Source organism: Phalacrocorax aristotelis, chromosome 25 (genome assembly GCF_949628215.1).
Source record: "Phalacrocorax aristotelis chromosome 25, bGulAri2.1, whole genome shotgun sequence".
Taxonomy (NCBI): domain Eukaryota; kingdom Metazoa; phylum Chordata; class Aves; order Suliformes; family Phalacrocoracidae; genus Phalacrocorax; species Phalacrocorax aristotelis.
This window is the reverse complement of record NC_134300.1, coordinates 806638-821685: the sequence shown is the minus strand read 5'-3', so window position 1 is coordinate 821685 and position 15048 is coordinate 806638. Positions and strand designations below refer to the sequence as shown.

Sequence of the window (15048 nt, the reverse complement as noted above, 5' to 3'; positions counted from 1 at the left end):
GGAGCCGCGGGCCGGGCAGCGGGCGAAGGTCCGGCCGCCGCCCAGGAGCATCGTCCGCGGGCAGCGGGCGCAGGGGCCGGGGCGCCCGCGGGGGCGGAGAGGGGGGGATCCCGCTGCCGGGAGCGCCCCCGGCCCCGGCCGCTACCGGCGGGCTCGCCGCCCCGCGGCCCCCAGCCCCCGGCGCCGCGCGGAGCTGCTGGCGGGGACGCCCGGGCGGCGGGATGCTGCGCGGAGCGCGGCCGAGCATCGCCCCCCCCGCCGAGCCCCGGGCGGCTGCCTCCGGGATCCCCGCCCCGCCGGGGCCGGTGCGGCGGGGGCCGCAGCCCGGTGGCCGCGCCCCGCGGCTGCAGCAGGAGGCGGGCGGCGGAGCGGGCGCGCCCTCGGCGTAGGGTAGCTCCGGGCGCGCTCCCGCCGCCGCCGCGGCCCGCCCCGCGGCACGCCGGAGCCGTAGTGCGTTCCGCCCCGCCGGGAGGCTCCGGTGCCCTCCCCCGCCTCGGCGCTCCCTCCCGCTCCCCTCTGCAGCGCACGGAGACACGGAGCAAAACTTCATTTATTCCTTAAATAAAAGCCGGAGGCAGCTTGACCTCGGGCACAGCAACAGCCGAGGGGCCGGAGCAGGGGCCGCCGCCGCCCCCACCGGCGCCAGCCCCCGCGGCGGACCGGGGCTGAGCCGCGGCTGCGAGGGGATGAAGGCACGAGCCTCCCCGCCAGCCCCGGAGCCGCAGGGCCAAACCCAGGAGCATCGGGGAGGAGATGGGGCAAAGCAGAACTCATGAGGTCCGTCCCAGGGGTCCTGGAGGGCGCTGGCACAGGGGAGCGAGGATACCAGGGGCTAGCAGGGACACAGGGCACACACACAGGGACTGGCACAGCCCCCCAAGAAGGGAGAACGGCAAAGGCCCCTGAGGAAGGGGCAGGTTCTGGGTCAAGTGCCAGGGAGGGAAGGGGTCCATGGCCCCAGGGCAGTCAGAGAAGAGGAAGGGAAAGGCTGTTGCCCCCACCTTGCTGGAGCCAAGGAGTGTTAGGGGGTACCAAGAACCCTCCCAAGTGCCCAGGCCAGCTTTAGGGTCCCCATGTGCCAGCTCCAGGTGGCTGTGGCCGGGCACTCAGACTGAAGGCAGGGAGCCCCACCAGCACCACATGCACCCCTGCTGCCTGTCCCAGCCCTGCTCTATCCCCGTGCCTGGAGCAGGCTCAGCCCAGCAAAGGAGAGAGGAAGAGGATGGGGAGAGGGACCAGAGGGGGGGGCTGCCTCCAAGCTCAGCACCCTGGGGCCAGAGCCAGCCCCAGCCTACCAGAACAAGCCCCTGGGGGGGAAGACGGTGACAACTTTCTTGGCAAAGAATCAGGTCCCACATCAAAGGGAAGGCAGGCAAAAGCCTCCAGGGAAGAGCCAGCCTCTGCCTGCCCTGGGGCCGGGCACACAGGCGAACCCTTCATGCCCCAGGGCATACAAGTGGCATCACCAGGTGGGGAAACAGGAGAGCCCTGGCCAACACAGGGAAGGTGAACAGCCGCTTCAGTCCCTGTCACACATCTGGAGGAGGCTCCTGGTGCTGGAAGGGAGGGCAATGACAGGCGCAGGGCTTGGCCACAGCATGTCCCAACCCTCTCCTTCCCCAGCCCACTGAGGGAAGGGCACCAGCACAAACCAGAACAGCCTCCATCCGTGAGGAAAGGGGTTGCAGCAGCAGACAATTCAAGCACCAGCACTTCCAAGCTGGGATGAGGCAGCCTCTGACAGCTGATGCAGACACATAGGGATCCAATGAAAATGCAACTTGGACTTCCTCTTCCTTAGAAAGGGCCCACGTGCAATGAGAAGCCAGGGCCCCCGCCCCGCTAGGGTGCCCGGAAGGCATTGGTGGCAGCACCCGCAGCAGCATTGGCTGCTGCAGTGCGCACTGCCTGGTTGGAGAAGACCCCCGCAGCAAACTCCTCCTGTGCTTTCTGGAAGCTGGCGCCTGTCCGGCGGTACAGAGAGTGGATCTGGAAGGGAGGGGCAAGCTCAGGGTCAGCATGCCGGCCCCATTCCAGGCCCCCAATGAACACAGCTGTGCCCCCATGCCTGCCATAACCCACCCTCACCCTCCCAAAGGGCTGCTCTGCCCCTGAGGTTTGATCCAAACTTACCTTTTTCAGCATAATGATGCCCAACACAGCCACTGCTGTGAAGAACAAGGACACCAGGATCATCATCACGGCCACGGCTGTGTTCTCCCGCAGTGCTATCAGGCTTAATATCCAGCCACTGCAAAACAAAAGGCAGTTGCCCACACATTCCCTCTTCCCCACCCACCTCCTCCCATTCCGGGGTACTGGGCTGGCCAGGGCTCCCCAGTGTCAGCACAACGCTCACCTGAATCCCCAGTTTGGTATGCCAATTGCCTGCAGCACGTACATCACATTCTGGGCAAAGAAGACGAAGAAGAATACAAAGAAGTTGAACGAACTGTCACTCCTGGGAGAGAGAGACAGGTGAAGTTAGGCCACAGAAAACAACTCTCAAATCTTCCTCAAAGCAGGGGACATAGACAAACACGCAGGCCCCAGAGGTGCAGCCACTAAACTTAAGGCAAGGAGAAATCCAAGGAAGAGGCATAAGGCAGTGCAGGGATCTCCAACAGCAAGGTCCATGGGAAAACATGTTCTTGTCACCTCCTTAGAAGAGCCCCATCCGAAGCAAAGTTTGCTCCTCAGCCAACAGCTCAGTGCAGAATCACCACATCCCACAGACCCAAAGGCCACAAAAGGAGCTGGGACACCATCGGTGCTGCACTCGGGGCGAGGGCCTGTTTTACCAAGCAGCCCAGTCTCCCCAGCTTCAAGCTCCAGCCTTGCAGCCATCCCACCCCACTGCTTCGCTAGCCTAGGAGCTCAAGCAGATACACACCTGAAAGCTTTGTACATCGGTCTGTACCAGCAGACGAAGGAGCAGGGCGTGTAGAGGAGAGCCCAGAGAATGGAGAGGCCAAACCCAGAACCAGACGAGGGCTCCACACAGAACCAGGCCAGCGAGGACAAAAAGTTCAGGAAGAGAGCAATGGTGCTGGCTGAGAGAGAGGACATCGGTCAGGCAACCCGAGTGAGGGTCCCCCCTCCCCACACCAAGGGCTCAGCCCCCGAGACCTGGCACCACATGTTAACCGCAGCTTCTCCAGAGCAGCAGCATTCACTCACACACAGGACACTTGATCCTCTATCTCCTCCCAGGATCTCCCCTTAGATTTCCCTCCCAAACTCACCCATCCAGAGGTAATACATGGTAGAAACAGTCTTCTGGAAGTCAGCAGGGATCTCCACGGGGATGTCTTGGTAGAAGCAAGGCTTCACTGGGCAGAAGGATGGCAACGGGGGCCAGTTGTTCAGCCTCGCTGCAGAGGGAAGGAGGTGAGGAGAGGGCAGCAGTGCCCGCACGGGGGGGGCCGCAGGGAAGCCGGCCGCCGTCCCTCCCCTGCCCTGCAGGGCCACTCACTTGCGGTGCCGCCGAGGGCCGCGTTCTGCAGCTCCCTCTCCCGCCGGTCCAGCTCCTCCGCTTTCCGGTTCAGCTCCTCCTGCCGCTTCAGCAGCTCAGCCGTGGCGGCTGCCGCCGAGGCCTGCGGGGGGAACAAGTCCCTGGGGCTCCCGCCTTCTCCCCCGGCCCAGCCCGCCCCGCGGCGGCCGAGCGGCTGCCTCCCCCCCCCGCCCCGTACCTGCGTGCCGTAGGAACCGTAGTTCCGGGGCTCCGTGGGGCTGGCTTTGCGCGGGGGCTGCGCGGCCGCCTGCGGCGGGAACATGCCGGGCGGCGGAGCTGCCGACGGGGCCTGATACGGCGGCGGCGGCTGGGGGAAGAAGAGAAAGGCGGTGAGACGCCGCTGGCCGCGAGGGAGGCCCCGGCCGCCGTGAAGCGGCCCGCCCGCCGCCTTACCGCGTCGCTCTCAAAGGGGTTGTAGGCATCCAGCGCCCGCTCGGGGCCGGGCCGGGGCTGCACCATCGCGGGGTCCTGCAAGAGACACGGCCGCTGTGAGGCGGGGGCCGAACCTGCCGCTGCCGCCGCCCCTCCCTAGCCGGGACGTACCTGGAAGGGGTTGTCCGGGAGCACCGCGGGGCTGCCGTACTGGGCCATGGCCGGACCGGGACCGGGACCGGGACCGGGACCGGGACCGCCGCCTCAGCCGCTCAGCCGCTGCGCCCCTCCCCGCCGCCGCCGATTGGCCGCCGCCCCATGACGTCACCGGCGCCGCCTGCGGCTCTGGGGTGCCCCACTGCAGGGGGCCTCTGCGCACGCGCGGGGCCGGGCCGGGCCGGGCGGAGGCGACCATGTGATGTGGCCACATGTCCGAGAGTCACGTGCCGGCCCATCATTTCCCCCCCCCAGCGCAGGGCCCGCCGGGAGCGCGTCCCCATGGCAACAGCGTCCCCATGGCAACGCCGGGCCGGGCCCGGGCCTCGCCGCCGACCGGGCCCGCCGCGTACCTCCTGGTTCCCGGTGTCTCAGCCCAGGGCCGGGCCTCCACGTCCCCCCGGCTCGCCTGCCATGCCCCGCCGGGTTCCGGGTGCCCCGCCCAGGGCCGGCTCCTCCACGCGCCTGTGGCTCAGTTCAGCGAGGCCTACTACGGCAGCCCGCCCCTCCCGCACGTCCCCCCGAGGCCTCACGCCCAAAACCCTCGCTGGGACCGTGCCTCTCACCGGGGCGGCCGCGGGGCTGTTCGCCTCCGCCCGCACGGACCACCCCGCAGGCTTCACCCTCGGGGAGGTCATCGACAGGGGTGCAGCAGAGCAGCTGTTTCGCTGAGCCCACCTGAACCATCCATACCACAGACTCCATGGAAATAAAACAGGGAAGAATTTGTGGCACAAGTGGCTTGGGGAATTTAACTTTTGTGCCTCCTAGACCAGTTACTTGTAGGGATCCTTGACGCTGTCAACTACCAGCTGCATGTGGACAGCCTACTAATACCCCTCCCAAACAGGGACTCCTCACCACCCTGAGGACAGCACAGGACATCTATCCATACCTGTCCCTAGTTCCCATCCCAGCCTTCAGTGTTTAGCAACAACTGTACCTCCGCTAAAAATATTCTTCAGCCTCTGAACACAGACTTACGAAGATACACAGATTTGCGAGCTCCCACTTCAGCCCAGGCAGCTGGAGCCTCAGGTGCTCTCCACTGGGAAGGTAAAAGCTGTGGATTCAGGTTTTGGACACCAATGTGGGTCATTTTTTTAAGTCTGAGACAGATCACAGGTATTATATGGTCAATCTAGTTCTCACACTCACCCAGGGGATGGCTGAACATGCAGCAGGGCATGGTCCTCCCCTGCTGTCATTCCCCGGCACACACCACCAGGCTGGCTGCTGCCTAGCTGAGCAATACTGCAGGAAGCAGGTGAATGCTTCCAGCCCAGTCTCTAAGTTAGGATAACAAGCTTGTGAAGATGATGCAATTTCACCCCTCCTAAGACTCCCTCACACTAACTCCAGGTGAAGCCAGACTTTTCCTTTGTCCCTCTGCACGATGACAGTCTGCCGCAGATGGACAGTGCCACAGCAAAGCAATAAGCTCCTGCAGAACAGACCATGAGCATGCCTGCTCTGTTTCTCCCCCCTCTCTACAGCAAGACTCTCCCAGACTCGCTAGCAAAGCATCTACACAGAGCTGCCATCAGGTCTGAAACATCCCCAGCAGTGCCCATGGAAAAGTCCAAGCCGAGGTCCCAGTGTCGGTGCAGAGCTGGTGAGACAAAAACAGAGACAGACACCAGGGTACTCAAGACAGCTGACTGTGGGCACCTGACACCTGCTTTCCAACAGCCAGCACTAGTAGCCAGCACTCCACCCTGGCTAGGGAGCAAGAGGTTTCTCTACTAAGAACACTTATCTTGAAGTACCTACTGCCCTCCTTTACCTGTATCCCACCCCAACACTGGTCACAGGGCATGATGAAGGGGCCAGCTTGTGTTTTGCTGCCACCCCCTTCCCCCGCCACAACCGGCTCAGAGCCAGCTCCAGCCCTCAGAGGACCAAAAGCAGCTCGTACCCAGTGCAAGCTCAGGCACTAGGCCAGCAGCCAAGCTTGGAAGGAGTGGTGCAGGTGGATAGAGGTAGCTTCATTACTGAAGCTTCCCAGACCAGGAAGCTCCTTTCATCCCCCCCCAAGAAGAGGATGCGCTTTCCTTCCTTCTGCAGGGTGCAGCATACAGCCACTGCGCATCAGGAGCACAACTGACCAGCAGAAGAGCCCCAGGAGAAGCTGCTGCTGGTCCAAACCCAGACCAGGTGGTTTATTCACTTCATATTTATTTTTCCACAAAGACTGTACAAAATTTTTATAAAACTCTGGTGTGGGGATGGGCTATGACATTGATCCAAAAAAATAATTCCCATGCAGTCCCACCAGTTCCATAACTTACAAGGAAACAGATAAGCTACAGAGAGCTGCGAGTCCTGGAGTATTTACACCGAGGAGGGTAGGGGAGAACAGGAGACAAAGCAACACGTGAACAGAGGTATTTACAATATGGACATACAGGCCCCCTCACCTCATGATAATGGCAGCAGCAACAGCAGGAGGTTGGGCCTGTGGTGCTCAGAGGCCAATATAGAATATGGGCTATTTACAGTATCTCACATATTAACAGCTTTACAAACATGTCCAGGCAGTTCTCATGTATAAAAAAAAGCACCAAGTGTCTGAATAGAAATCACACAGGCCTCCACGGGGGCTAGAATCTGAGGGCAGGCTGGCACCTGTGGCATCACCGGCTGATGTCCCTGCTAGAGTCCCACATTTTTGTGCTCGGCTCCATCTCCAACATGTCAAAGAAGGGGTGCTTGAGGGCTTCGGCCAGGGTGATGCGCTTGGACGGCTCATACTCCAGCATACTCTCAATGAGGTCGAAAAGGCGGTGATGGTCCTCAGCCTCGGAGGTCAGGTACCGCTGGGGAGACGAGGGGGGAGGTTAGAGTCAAGGACACCGCACCCTGTCCCATCACAGTACACTCCGTGGGCTGAACGGCTAAGCTGGGGGAAGGCTGGTTTGTTCAGACTGTCACTCATCCTAGACCTGAACTCTGGGCTGCTTTACCGAGCACAGAACTGCTGAGTTATCACCCCCCCGCCACCTTTCCCAGGCACTTCCTGAGGTCTCCGTGCCCTCCTCCTCCTCCACTTCAGATTAAGCTCAGGTTGATGCAGTCTTCCTAGTCTGTCAGCCAAGGCTCCTTCGGGAAGACACTGGTCTGACCCTTTCGGTGGCCCAACCTTGCCCACAGGAAGAATCTTCACAACTGGGGCAGGCACTAAAGACTCTGCAATGAGACAAGGATAAAGCAACTGGATGCTCCTGCCCGCCCTGCCTTACCCGCAGCGGCTTGCAGTTTTCCCTAACATAGCGGCCAGCGGAGGTGTTCTCATCCCAGTCCAGACGGCCATGGTAGAAATATTTCTGTTTCCTGTCAGAGTAAGAGGTGGGAATAGGTTACAGCCAAGAAAAAACATGTTGCAGCAACAGCAGCGTGCCAGCCCTGGCAGCACATGCTACTCAGGACACTGCAGCAGCACAGACAACTGGCTCCGCAGGCTCAATCAAAGCTCGATCCTTCACAGAGCACCACTATAAGAAGCAGGAGGGAGGTGGCAAGCCTGTGGTGCCCAGCTGGCCTTGCTCACCTCGTCTTCCGGATCATCCGAGAAGGAATTGGCCCCAAGATCCTCTCCATCATGGCCAGGTGCTCCCGGTTGTCATGTGTCTGAGAGAGAGAAACGTAAAGGGAAGGCATGGAACAGATTCCAGTTGTTCTACCTCCAGCCTTGGGTGTTCCCCAGTTCAGAAACCCTTGCTGGGCAACACCTCGGTCGTCTCTACAAGACTGCAGTGGTGGAGGGAACCCGATCAGTCCCAGAGGCTCCTGGCTGTACTGGGAAACAGCCAGCATCCTCTTTCATCTACATTTTTCACCTCCACTACCCCACAGTTGTGAGGTAGCCACACAGCATACAGTTCTCACCTGAAACAGGGTGAAACCCACATAATACTCAAAGATGATGCAGCCAATGCTCCACACATCACACGGCTGGCTCCAGCCAAGCTCTAAAAAACAACGTTTTTTAAATAAAAGATCTGGTTATGGCCTAAGATTCCAAATCCCTCTCCCTCACCCTTTTAAAAACAAACAAAAACAAACAAATGGAAAAACAATTCCCATTCCAGCCAGGCTCCTGATATGCTCATGACAATATACTGCCCACTTGCTAGCAATGCCAAAACACCAGCTTACAAGTTGTTGACCCTCCCAGAAAATAGATAGTACAGCACATTAAATAAAGCACCCTTCATCTCCCAGGGTAAACCCAGAACAGCTACTGAATGGTGTGGAGACAAAATGCTCCTTAATCCAGCAGAGAGCACCCAGCGCCCTCAAGGCGAACGCCCACCTCTGCAGAAAGACCAAGCGGTACCCACCCAGTATGACTTCTGGGGCCCGGTAATGCCTGGTAGAAACAATTGTGCTGTGATGCTCATGATCAAATGTGGCGCTGCCAAAGTCGACCACTCTGATAGCTGTGCTCTTCACACTCCGCTCATCCCGCTTCTGCGCAAGGGAGAATGGTATCAGTTACTCAGAAGTTTCGAGATGCAGGCTCAGCCCCTTCCTCACACCACCGAGGCTTCACCACAGGGTGCCATGGAAGGGAAGGCTTCGGAGGGTACATTAGTGCGGGCACAGCCCTGCAGCACAGCCCCTGAACAAACTCTCACCACCATGCAGGTAAGCCTGTGGTCCTGACGGGTTACTTAAAGACCACACAGGCCGCTCATGCAGGATATAGGCCCTGAACAAGTGCATGAACGTTGTTGGTCAACCCTGTGTCTCCCGGGGCCATGTTCTGACTCCTCCCACCTGCTGATAAGGTCAGGGATACCAAGAACACAAGAGAAGAGCTCTAACACAGGGCAGCGCTGTTACCTTTTCCAGGTTATAGGAGAGTTCGTAGTCAGAGTTCACAAAGAGGATGTTCTCTGGCTTGAGGTCAGTGTGAGTGAGTTTATTGTCATGCAGAACTGAGGAAGCAAACAGAGTTGGGGTGACGGAACAGAAGCAAAGCAAGGCTGCACCCATCCAAATAGCAAACATCATTAATTCAGTTTGCTCATACTGGCACCAGTTTAGCCCACGTTTAGAACTGGGTGTGAAAAGTCAGGCTAGTCCAGGCCAAGATGCTTTGGCAGAAGCATAAAGATTTATCGTATTGATCACCAGAGCATGTGTGTGGAGGTGGATGCTGACGTGCCCTGAGATACTGCCAGCCACACATATCAGAAAACATTACAGTTAGGAAGAGAAAAAGGATTCATTCCAAGCACACATTCACCACTGGAGGGGCGGGAAGGCTCAGTCTCAGAACTGGCACGGTGGCACCACAGCAAAAACTCACTGCTTTGGGCCACCAGTTGCAGAACTGGCATGGACATTGGGAGCTTCGTGGCTCTCCAGGTCAGTCAAAGACCAGTGGAGGGAAGAGCAGCGAACACTTACATTTCACAGCCTGGCACACCTGGTAGGCCATGTGCCGTACTTGGTGGATGGGATAAGGCAGATAGTTGTTGTCCTTCAGGAAATCAAAGGTGCTGAGCCCCAGCAGTTCAAAGGAGATGCACATGTGGCCATGGTAGTCAAACCAGTCAAACATCCTGACACAAAGACTGAGAGAAAAATTCTGATTCAGGACAGATCTGCACGCAACACTCAGCTACATTATCCCTGCGCCAGGCTACTCTCTTCCTTCCTCAGTCTGTACCCCCTAGCAAGCCAATATACCTCCAAAAACTAGCTACAGAGGAAATCAGTCACACAACATCAAGTACCCCCCTCATCCCATCCCTGCAGCTGTGCTAAGGTAATGCTTGCTCTTCCATTTTAACACCAAGAGCACACTCACTTTGTGTTCTCAGGGTCCTTCTCATTGATTTTCTCCAGCACATTAATTTCCAGTCGAGCAGCCTCTTTGTATTTCTCTACGTTTTTTATGATTTTGAGAGCAACACGTGCACCACCCCTGGGGAGAAACAGGAAGAAAGTGCAAGACCACCCCTGAGCTGGGTCAGAGAGCCTGTGCCTGCAAAAAAAGCTTTCCGATCTGGCCTTATCCTGTGAGTTGTGCAGAACAGCCTTCCACCATCCTTGCTCAAGCCAGAAGGCAGCCGTTATTAAGGAGTGTCTGCCAAAGCAGTGCCTTTTCCCTCCTTACAAACAGCCCTGAGGCTTTCCCTGACCCCTCTCCGACACATGGGTGACCCAAGAGGACAAGTGACCAGACCCGCAGGGGAATACTGGAAACCACGAGACTCATTTTCACCCCCAGGCTCCCACATTAAGCACAAAAGACTCCATTGCCAGCTGCGGTCTCTCTTTTTCCCTCACCACCACATCCCTCCCTGTCCTAGGAGCAGACATACCTCCGGTGATCGACGCACTGCACCACTCTGCCGAATGTGCCCTCCCCTAAGGTGCTAATAATCTCATCTGGGAGGGAGAGAAAGGAAAGCAGGTGAGAGAGTGAGCACGACCTGGATGCAGCGCATACACAAGGCAGAGGAGAATGCATTGCAACACCTAACCTGCACACAGCTTGAGAGACCGGAGCAGCGGAAGGCTGACACCGGCTGCACAAGGCAACTGCCCTAGTTCCCTGGCACTTCAGCAACAATACAAAATATAAACGTAGCTTTAACAAAAGGGGAAGGAAAAGGAGAGGGTTTCTCTTTAATAAACAATGAAAATAAAATGAAACAGAAAGATAAGACAGATCTGCGACTGCGATGGGAGCTTAACTAGAGAGCTAAATTATGTTACGATTTGGCTGTACATCTTTCTTGTAGCCAGTCGCCGACGCGATAGATCAGATGCCCCTCGTCGTCGTCCTCCACACTCTTGGCCCTTCTGCTGCTCTGTCGACTCCGCTGCTGGCCCAGGCAGACAGGGAATTCATCATTCACCAATCAGATTTTCAAACCAGCGCAGCAGCCAGCGTCACGCATTGGTTGGTTTGGAAATTCACATGGTTGTTTGAGGAGGGGTTGCAGGAGGAGATTCCCAGCCAATTCATACGGCACAGAGGAATATATAACGATAGGGATATTGCAAGGGAACATGTCAAGATACAACACACTAGCTCAGAAAAGAAAAAAACAGTTTGCTTTTCGTTGTAGCAAAAAAAAGAAAAAAAAGAAAAAAAAAAGAAAAAAAAGAACCTACAACAGCCCCACCCGAACCAGTGTGAGAGCAGAAATGGTCAGAACAAGGGCTAGCGGAGGGGCAGTGGAAGGGGCCAGCTGCTCTCGCTCCTAGGGTCCTCAGAGAGGAACAGCACTGGCCTTTGGGTCCTGGGTAAGGCCAAGAGAGCACGCTGACGCACAACTCTGCAGCCGGGCACTCAGTGCCCGCGGGGAGAGGCTCGCTTCAAGCCCCACGGCAGCCACTGAGGAAAGGCAGCAGAAGGCAGGTGCTGGGAAGTCCTGCACAAGCAAAGGGGCAGGCTGCCCCACACAGGCACTCCCCATCCCATTCCAACAGCCACCCACATAGCTTCCCCCAGCCCCAACACTCAGAAAAAGATGAACTCAGAGATTTCAGAAGCAACTCTTGGTATAACGATCCATCCAAAACCAGAGAGAATTTTTGAGTGACTGCCTGGGGGAAGATGTGACACTTCTTCCTAGACCCTCCCCCAAAGATGCTGATCCTGGAAGAACTAACTTCCAGGAGAGAAGCAGAGGCCCAACAGGGAGTAGGGACAGCCTGGGATGAGGCAGATAAGAGGTTTATGCCAGAGAAGAGAAAATTCCTGCCTTCAGTTCTTCAGCTAAGTTTCCCCACACCTGGGAGCAACCGGCCAGCAGACTTGGGACCCGAATCCAGCCCACAATCCCATCCCTGGACATACAGCCGAACAGACCAGACAACACTGAGAGCTCCACAGACAGAGCAGAGAACGTGTCTGGGGTCTAACAGAAGTGGAAAGTGAACAGCAGAACAGACAAGAAGAGAAAGCCAGGGACACTGCTGGGGAGAGCCTGTGATGGTTGCTTCCTCCACCTGAATTGATCGGTCCACAAGCTCCTCTCCTTTGCAAAGCCCCTCGCACAACATCCCACGTCAGCTGGGCCCACCCAGAAGGATCCTGCTCTGACATAGGACCTAACCCTCAGAGACGGGGGCTTCCTGCCACAGAACACAGGCACAAACCAGGGACCACAGGGGCCAAGCTGCCTGTCACAGGCAGACCAAGCTCTCTGGGACCAGCATCAGTTAAACGTTTGCTGTATAAACCTCGCACAAAAGACTGCTTGGCTGGGGTTCCTGGACAGCTCTTAACGAGCACCACTGAACAAAAGCAGTGCTCTACAGGGATAAAGGAGCTGAGGACTGCAGCACCACCCCGGGGGACACGCCAGCCTCGTGAGGCACGCTTGTCCTCCCACCTCTGAGCAGGCAACACTAAGAGAGGGTCTGAGCTGCCTGTGCCCAGCTGGCACAGGGCAGCCACTGCCAAGGCGCATCAGGATGGTGGACAGGAACTGCTGTCTGCAACAAAGGCTTTTTAGGCATTTCTCAAGTTGAGTCCGAGAGAGCGTTAGAAAGTGAGTTTTCTACTTACCCAGCTCGCCACCTGGGAGAGAAAGGTTACAGGGGAGGCCCAGCACAGCAGGATACTCACCGATGAGGAGCGACTAAAGGACCGGCTGCGGCGCCGCCTCCGCCTGTGCTTACGCCGGCTGCTTTTGCAGCTCCGGTAGCTGCCCTCACGGTCCCGGGAGCGTCGGTACTCGTAGGAATGACGGTACTCAGGTTCATAGTAGGCTTCCCCTCGCTCGCGGCTGTAATCGTTCCGCCGGTAGCTGTCACAGTAACGCCGGTCGTAGGCCCTCCTGTCTGCTGAGTGGTCATCGTAGCTAGAGCGGGGAAGCAAGCCAGGGGGAATCAATTACAAACACCGCCTGGGAAGTTACAGCTCAGAGCACACAAGAGAGCAGAGCCCAGGCCACCCAGAAGCTGGGCTGACCACAGCCGCCTCCGGCCAAGAAACACCACAGGGTTCGAGGTCCTGCCTCACCCTGCAGACCCACCTCCTGGATCGAACATGGTAACTGTCTTCCCGACGGTGCCGACGGTCACGCTCACTGCTACTCGATCGTGACCGTGTCCGCCGTCTCTTGTGTTTGCGACTTCTGTAGCGCTCATGATAGCTGCCTCGGCTGCTGCGCTCCGATGAGCGGTACCTTCTAGAGTGAGGCATCTACAGGGACAACAGAGAGCGATGACTTTGTGAGGTAACTGCCAGGGAGAGAAACCAGATCGTCAGTGGCCAAGGAGCTGCTTGGGTGAGGAGGGGGAAGGCAATCAGCAGCATGTCTGAGTGCACAGGGGGGATTTGAGAGGGAAGGGACAAACTTGAGACATCCCAGAACCCTGTACGAGAGAGGATGTGACCACCCATAAAGGCTGTGTTTGCTGCATTTCTGTTTTCCAGGTTACTTTCCCCTCTTCACGCCCATCTCTACTGGCCACAGCTCCAGGAGCAGCATTTGCACCTTCAGGGCTTCCACCTTCTCTCTTTAAGCTAACATGCTCCCTAGGAAGGAGAGAAGCACCACCAGGGAGAACTGAGGAAAAGTGAAATGAAGCTCAGGATATCACTGGTGCTTGGCCCAAAGATCTTGCACACCAGTACCGAAGACTCCTAAGCGAGCAGCTCCTGAAGAGATGTCTCTGGTTTGCTGCCCAGCAAACAACGTCTACACTTCCCACTGCAAGCAAGGAGCACCCTACAGCAGCTAGGGAGAAAAACCATGCTTTCCACATGCAGAGGAATTACTGAATCCTTGTAGCGGGAAGGTGTGTTCACCTCTACCTCTCTGGGGGGACATGAGAGTTGAGAGCAAAAAGAATACCCCTCGCTATGATGGCACACCGAGGTCCAACCCTGATGTGCCAGTTTGTAGGGTCCCAACTCCTATTGCCAGACCTCACTCCACAACTCTAAGACATTCCCCACACGTATTTTGGTTCTGAAGCACCAAGCAGCTCAATCTGCCTCAACTCCACAGGCAAACCTGAAGCTCCCTTTGTCCGCAGACCTCCCACTGGCGATTTTCCCCCCCCAAAAGAAACGCTCACACACCCTGCTGCCCTCCTGCACCCACACCTACACTGACATTACAGGCAGCAAAACCGCCCCTGGTGATATGGTGACCTGGGGGCCGGGGCTCGTTACACCCGAAGAAGGCCGGGCCCTGCGGGGCCTCTCACGGTTCCCCCCCCTCCCGAATTCGACGGCTCCGCAGCCGGGTCTCGCTGCGCCCACAGCGGGCACCGAGCGCAGCGCCAGGGCGCCGCTTCCAGCCTCTCATTAAAGGCACCGTGTGAAGGCGACGCTGGCGGCCCGCCAAGGCCGGGCACCGTCCGCACGAGCAGGTGAAGCCCGCACCGCGGCGTTCCGCAGCAGGTCTGGAACCGGTTTGGGGACGATGATGGCGGCCGCGCTCGCTTTCCCTGCTCCGCTGCCGCCAGGCGGGGCCTCCGCCGCGCACAGCGCCGCGCCGAGCGCCACAAACGGAAACACCGGGGCTCGGCCGCGAAGCGAGGGACGGGGCCCACACACCGGAAAAGAGCGAGGCGGCGGGTGGGAAACCTCCCGCCCCCGTGCCCCCGGGCCCGGCCGCGGCCTCCTCGGGCCTTCCGGCGAGGCCGGCCCCGCCAGCGCGCCCCCCAACCCGGGGAAGGCCCGGGCCGCCAGGCTGCGGCCGCGGCCACGGCCCCGCGAGAAGCCGCCGGCCCACGCCTGCCCCGCACGGAGCCGAGCCGCACCCGCCAACCACGGAGGCCGCGGCCTACCCCCGCCCCGCCCCGCCGCGCCCCGCGCCGCACCGTCCTCGCAGCCAGCCCGGTGCGCTTGTCCCACAGGAAATCCGTGATGGCGGCCGTGGGCCCCCGGGAATCCCGGGCCCCGCTCCAGCTGCTCCGGCTCCGCCGCTCGCCGCCGCGCCCCGCCGCGCCGCGCCGCC

The 15048-nt window shown here is 58.7% G+C and overlaps 2 protein-coding genes across 5 annotated transcripts; both read right to left on the bottom strand.

The window, feature by feature from the left end:
- Positions 1–532: 532 nt before the first annotated feature.
- SCAMP3 (secretory carrier membrane protein 3) lies at positions 533–4214 on the bottom strand. 2 transcript variants are annotated; one of them, XM_075075223.1, is made up of 9 exons: positions 4058–4214; positions 3908–3982; positions 3693–3821; positions 3476–3596; positions 3246–3374; positions 2894–3053; positions 2360–2461; positions 2134–2251; positions 533–1989 (listed from the first exon to the last, which is right to left on the bottom strand). In XM_075075223.1, the coding sequence occupies exons 1-9, from the start codon at positions 4103–4105 to the stop codon at positions 1843–1845; spliced, it is 1029 nt and encodes a 342-aa protein (XP_074931324.1). In that variant the 5' UTR covers positions 4106–4214; the 3' UTR covers positions 533–1842. The 2 variants fall into 2 exon arrangements, with proteins under 2 accessions (XP_074931324.1, XP_074931323.1); XM_075075222.1 differs by having other exon boundaries at positions 3476–3821.
- A 2049-nt stretch (positions 4215–6263) lies between these two features.
- Positions 6264–15047, bottom strand: CLK2 (CDC like kinase 2). Of its 3 annotated transcripts, none has more exons than XM_075075219.1 (13): positions 14912–15047; positions 13111–13280; positions 12702–12936; positions 10851–10947; positions 10441–10507; positions 9924–10040; positions 9521–9687; positions 8951–9045; positions 8446–8575; positions 7991–8073; positions 7653–7732; positions 7345–7435; positions 6264–6921 (listed from the first exon to the last, which is right to left on the bottom strand). In XM_075075219.1, exons 2-13 carry the CDS (start codon positions 13278–13280, stop codon positions 6739–6741), a joined length of 1515 nt encoding a protein of 504 aa, XP_074931320.1. In that variant the 5' UTR covers positions 14912–15047; the 3' UTR covers positions 6264–6738. The 3 variants fall into 3 exon arrangements, with proteins under 3 accessions (XP_074931320.1, XP_074931321.1, XP_074931322.1); XM_075075220.1 differs by having other exon boundaries at positions 10851–10944; XM_075075221.1 differs by lacking the exons at positions 10851–10947; positions 13111–13280; positions 14912–15047 and having other exon boundaries at positions 12702–12857.
- Position 15048: the final 1 nt, after the last annotated feature.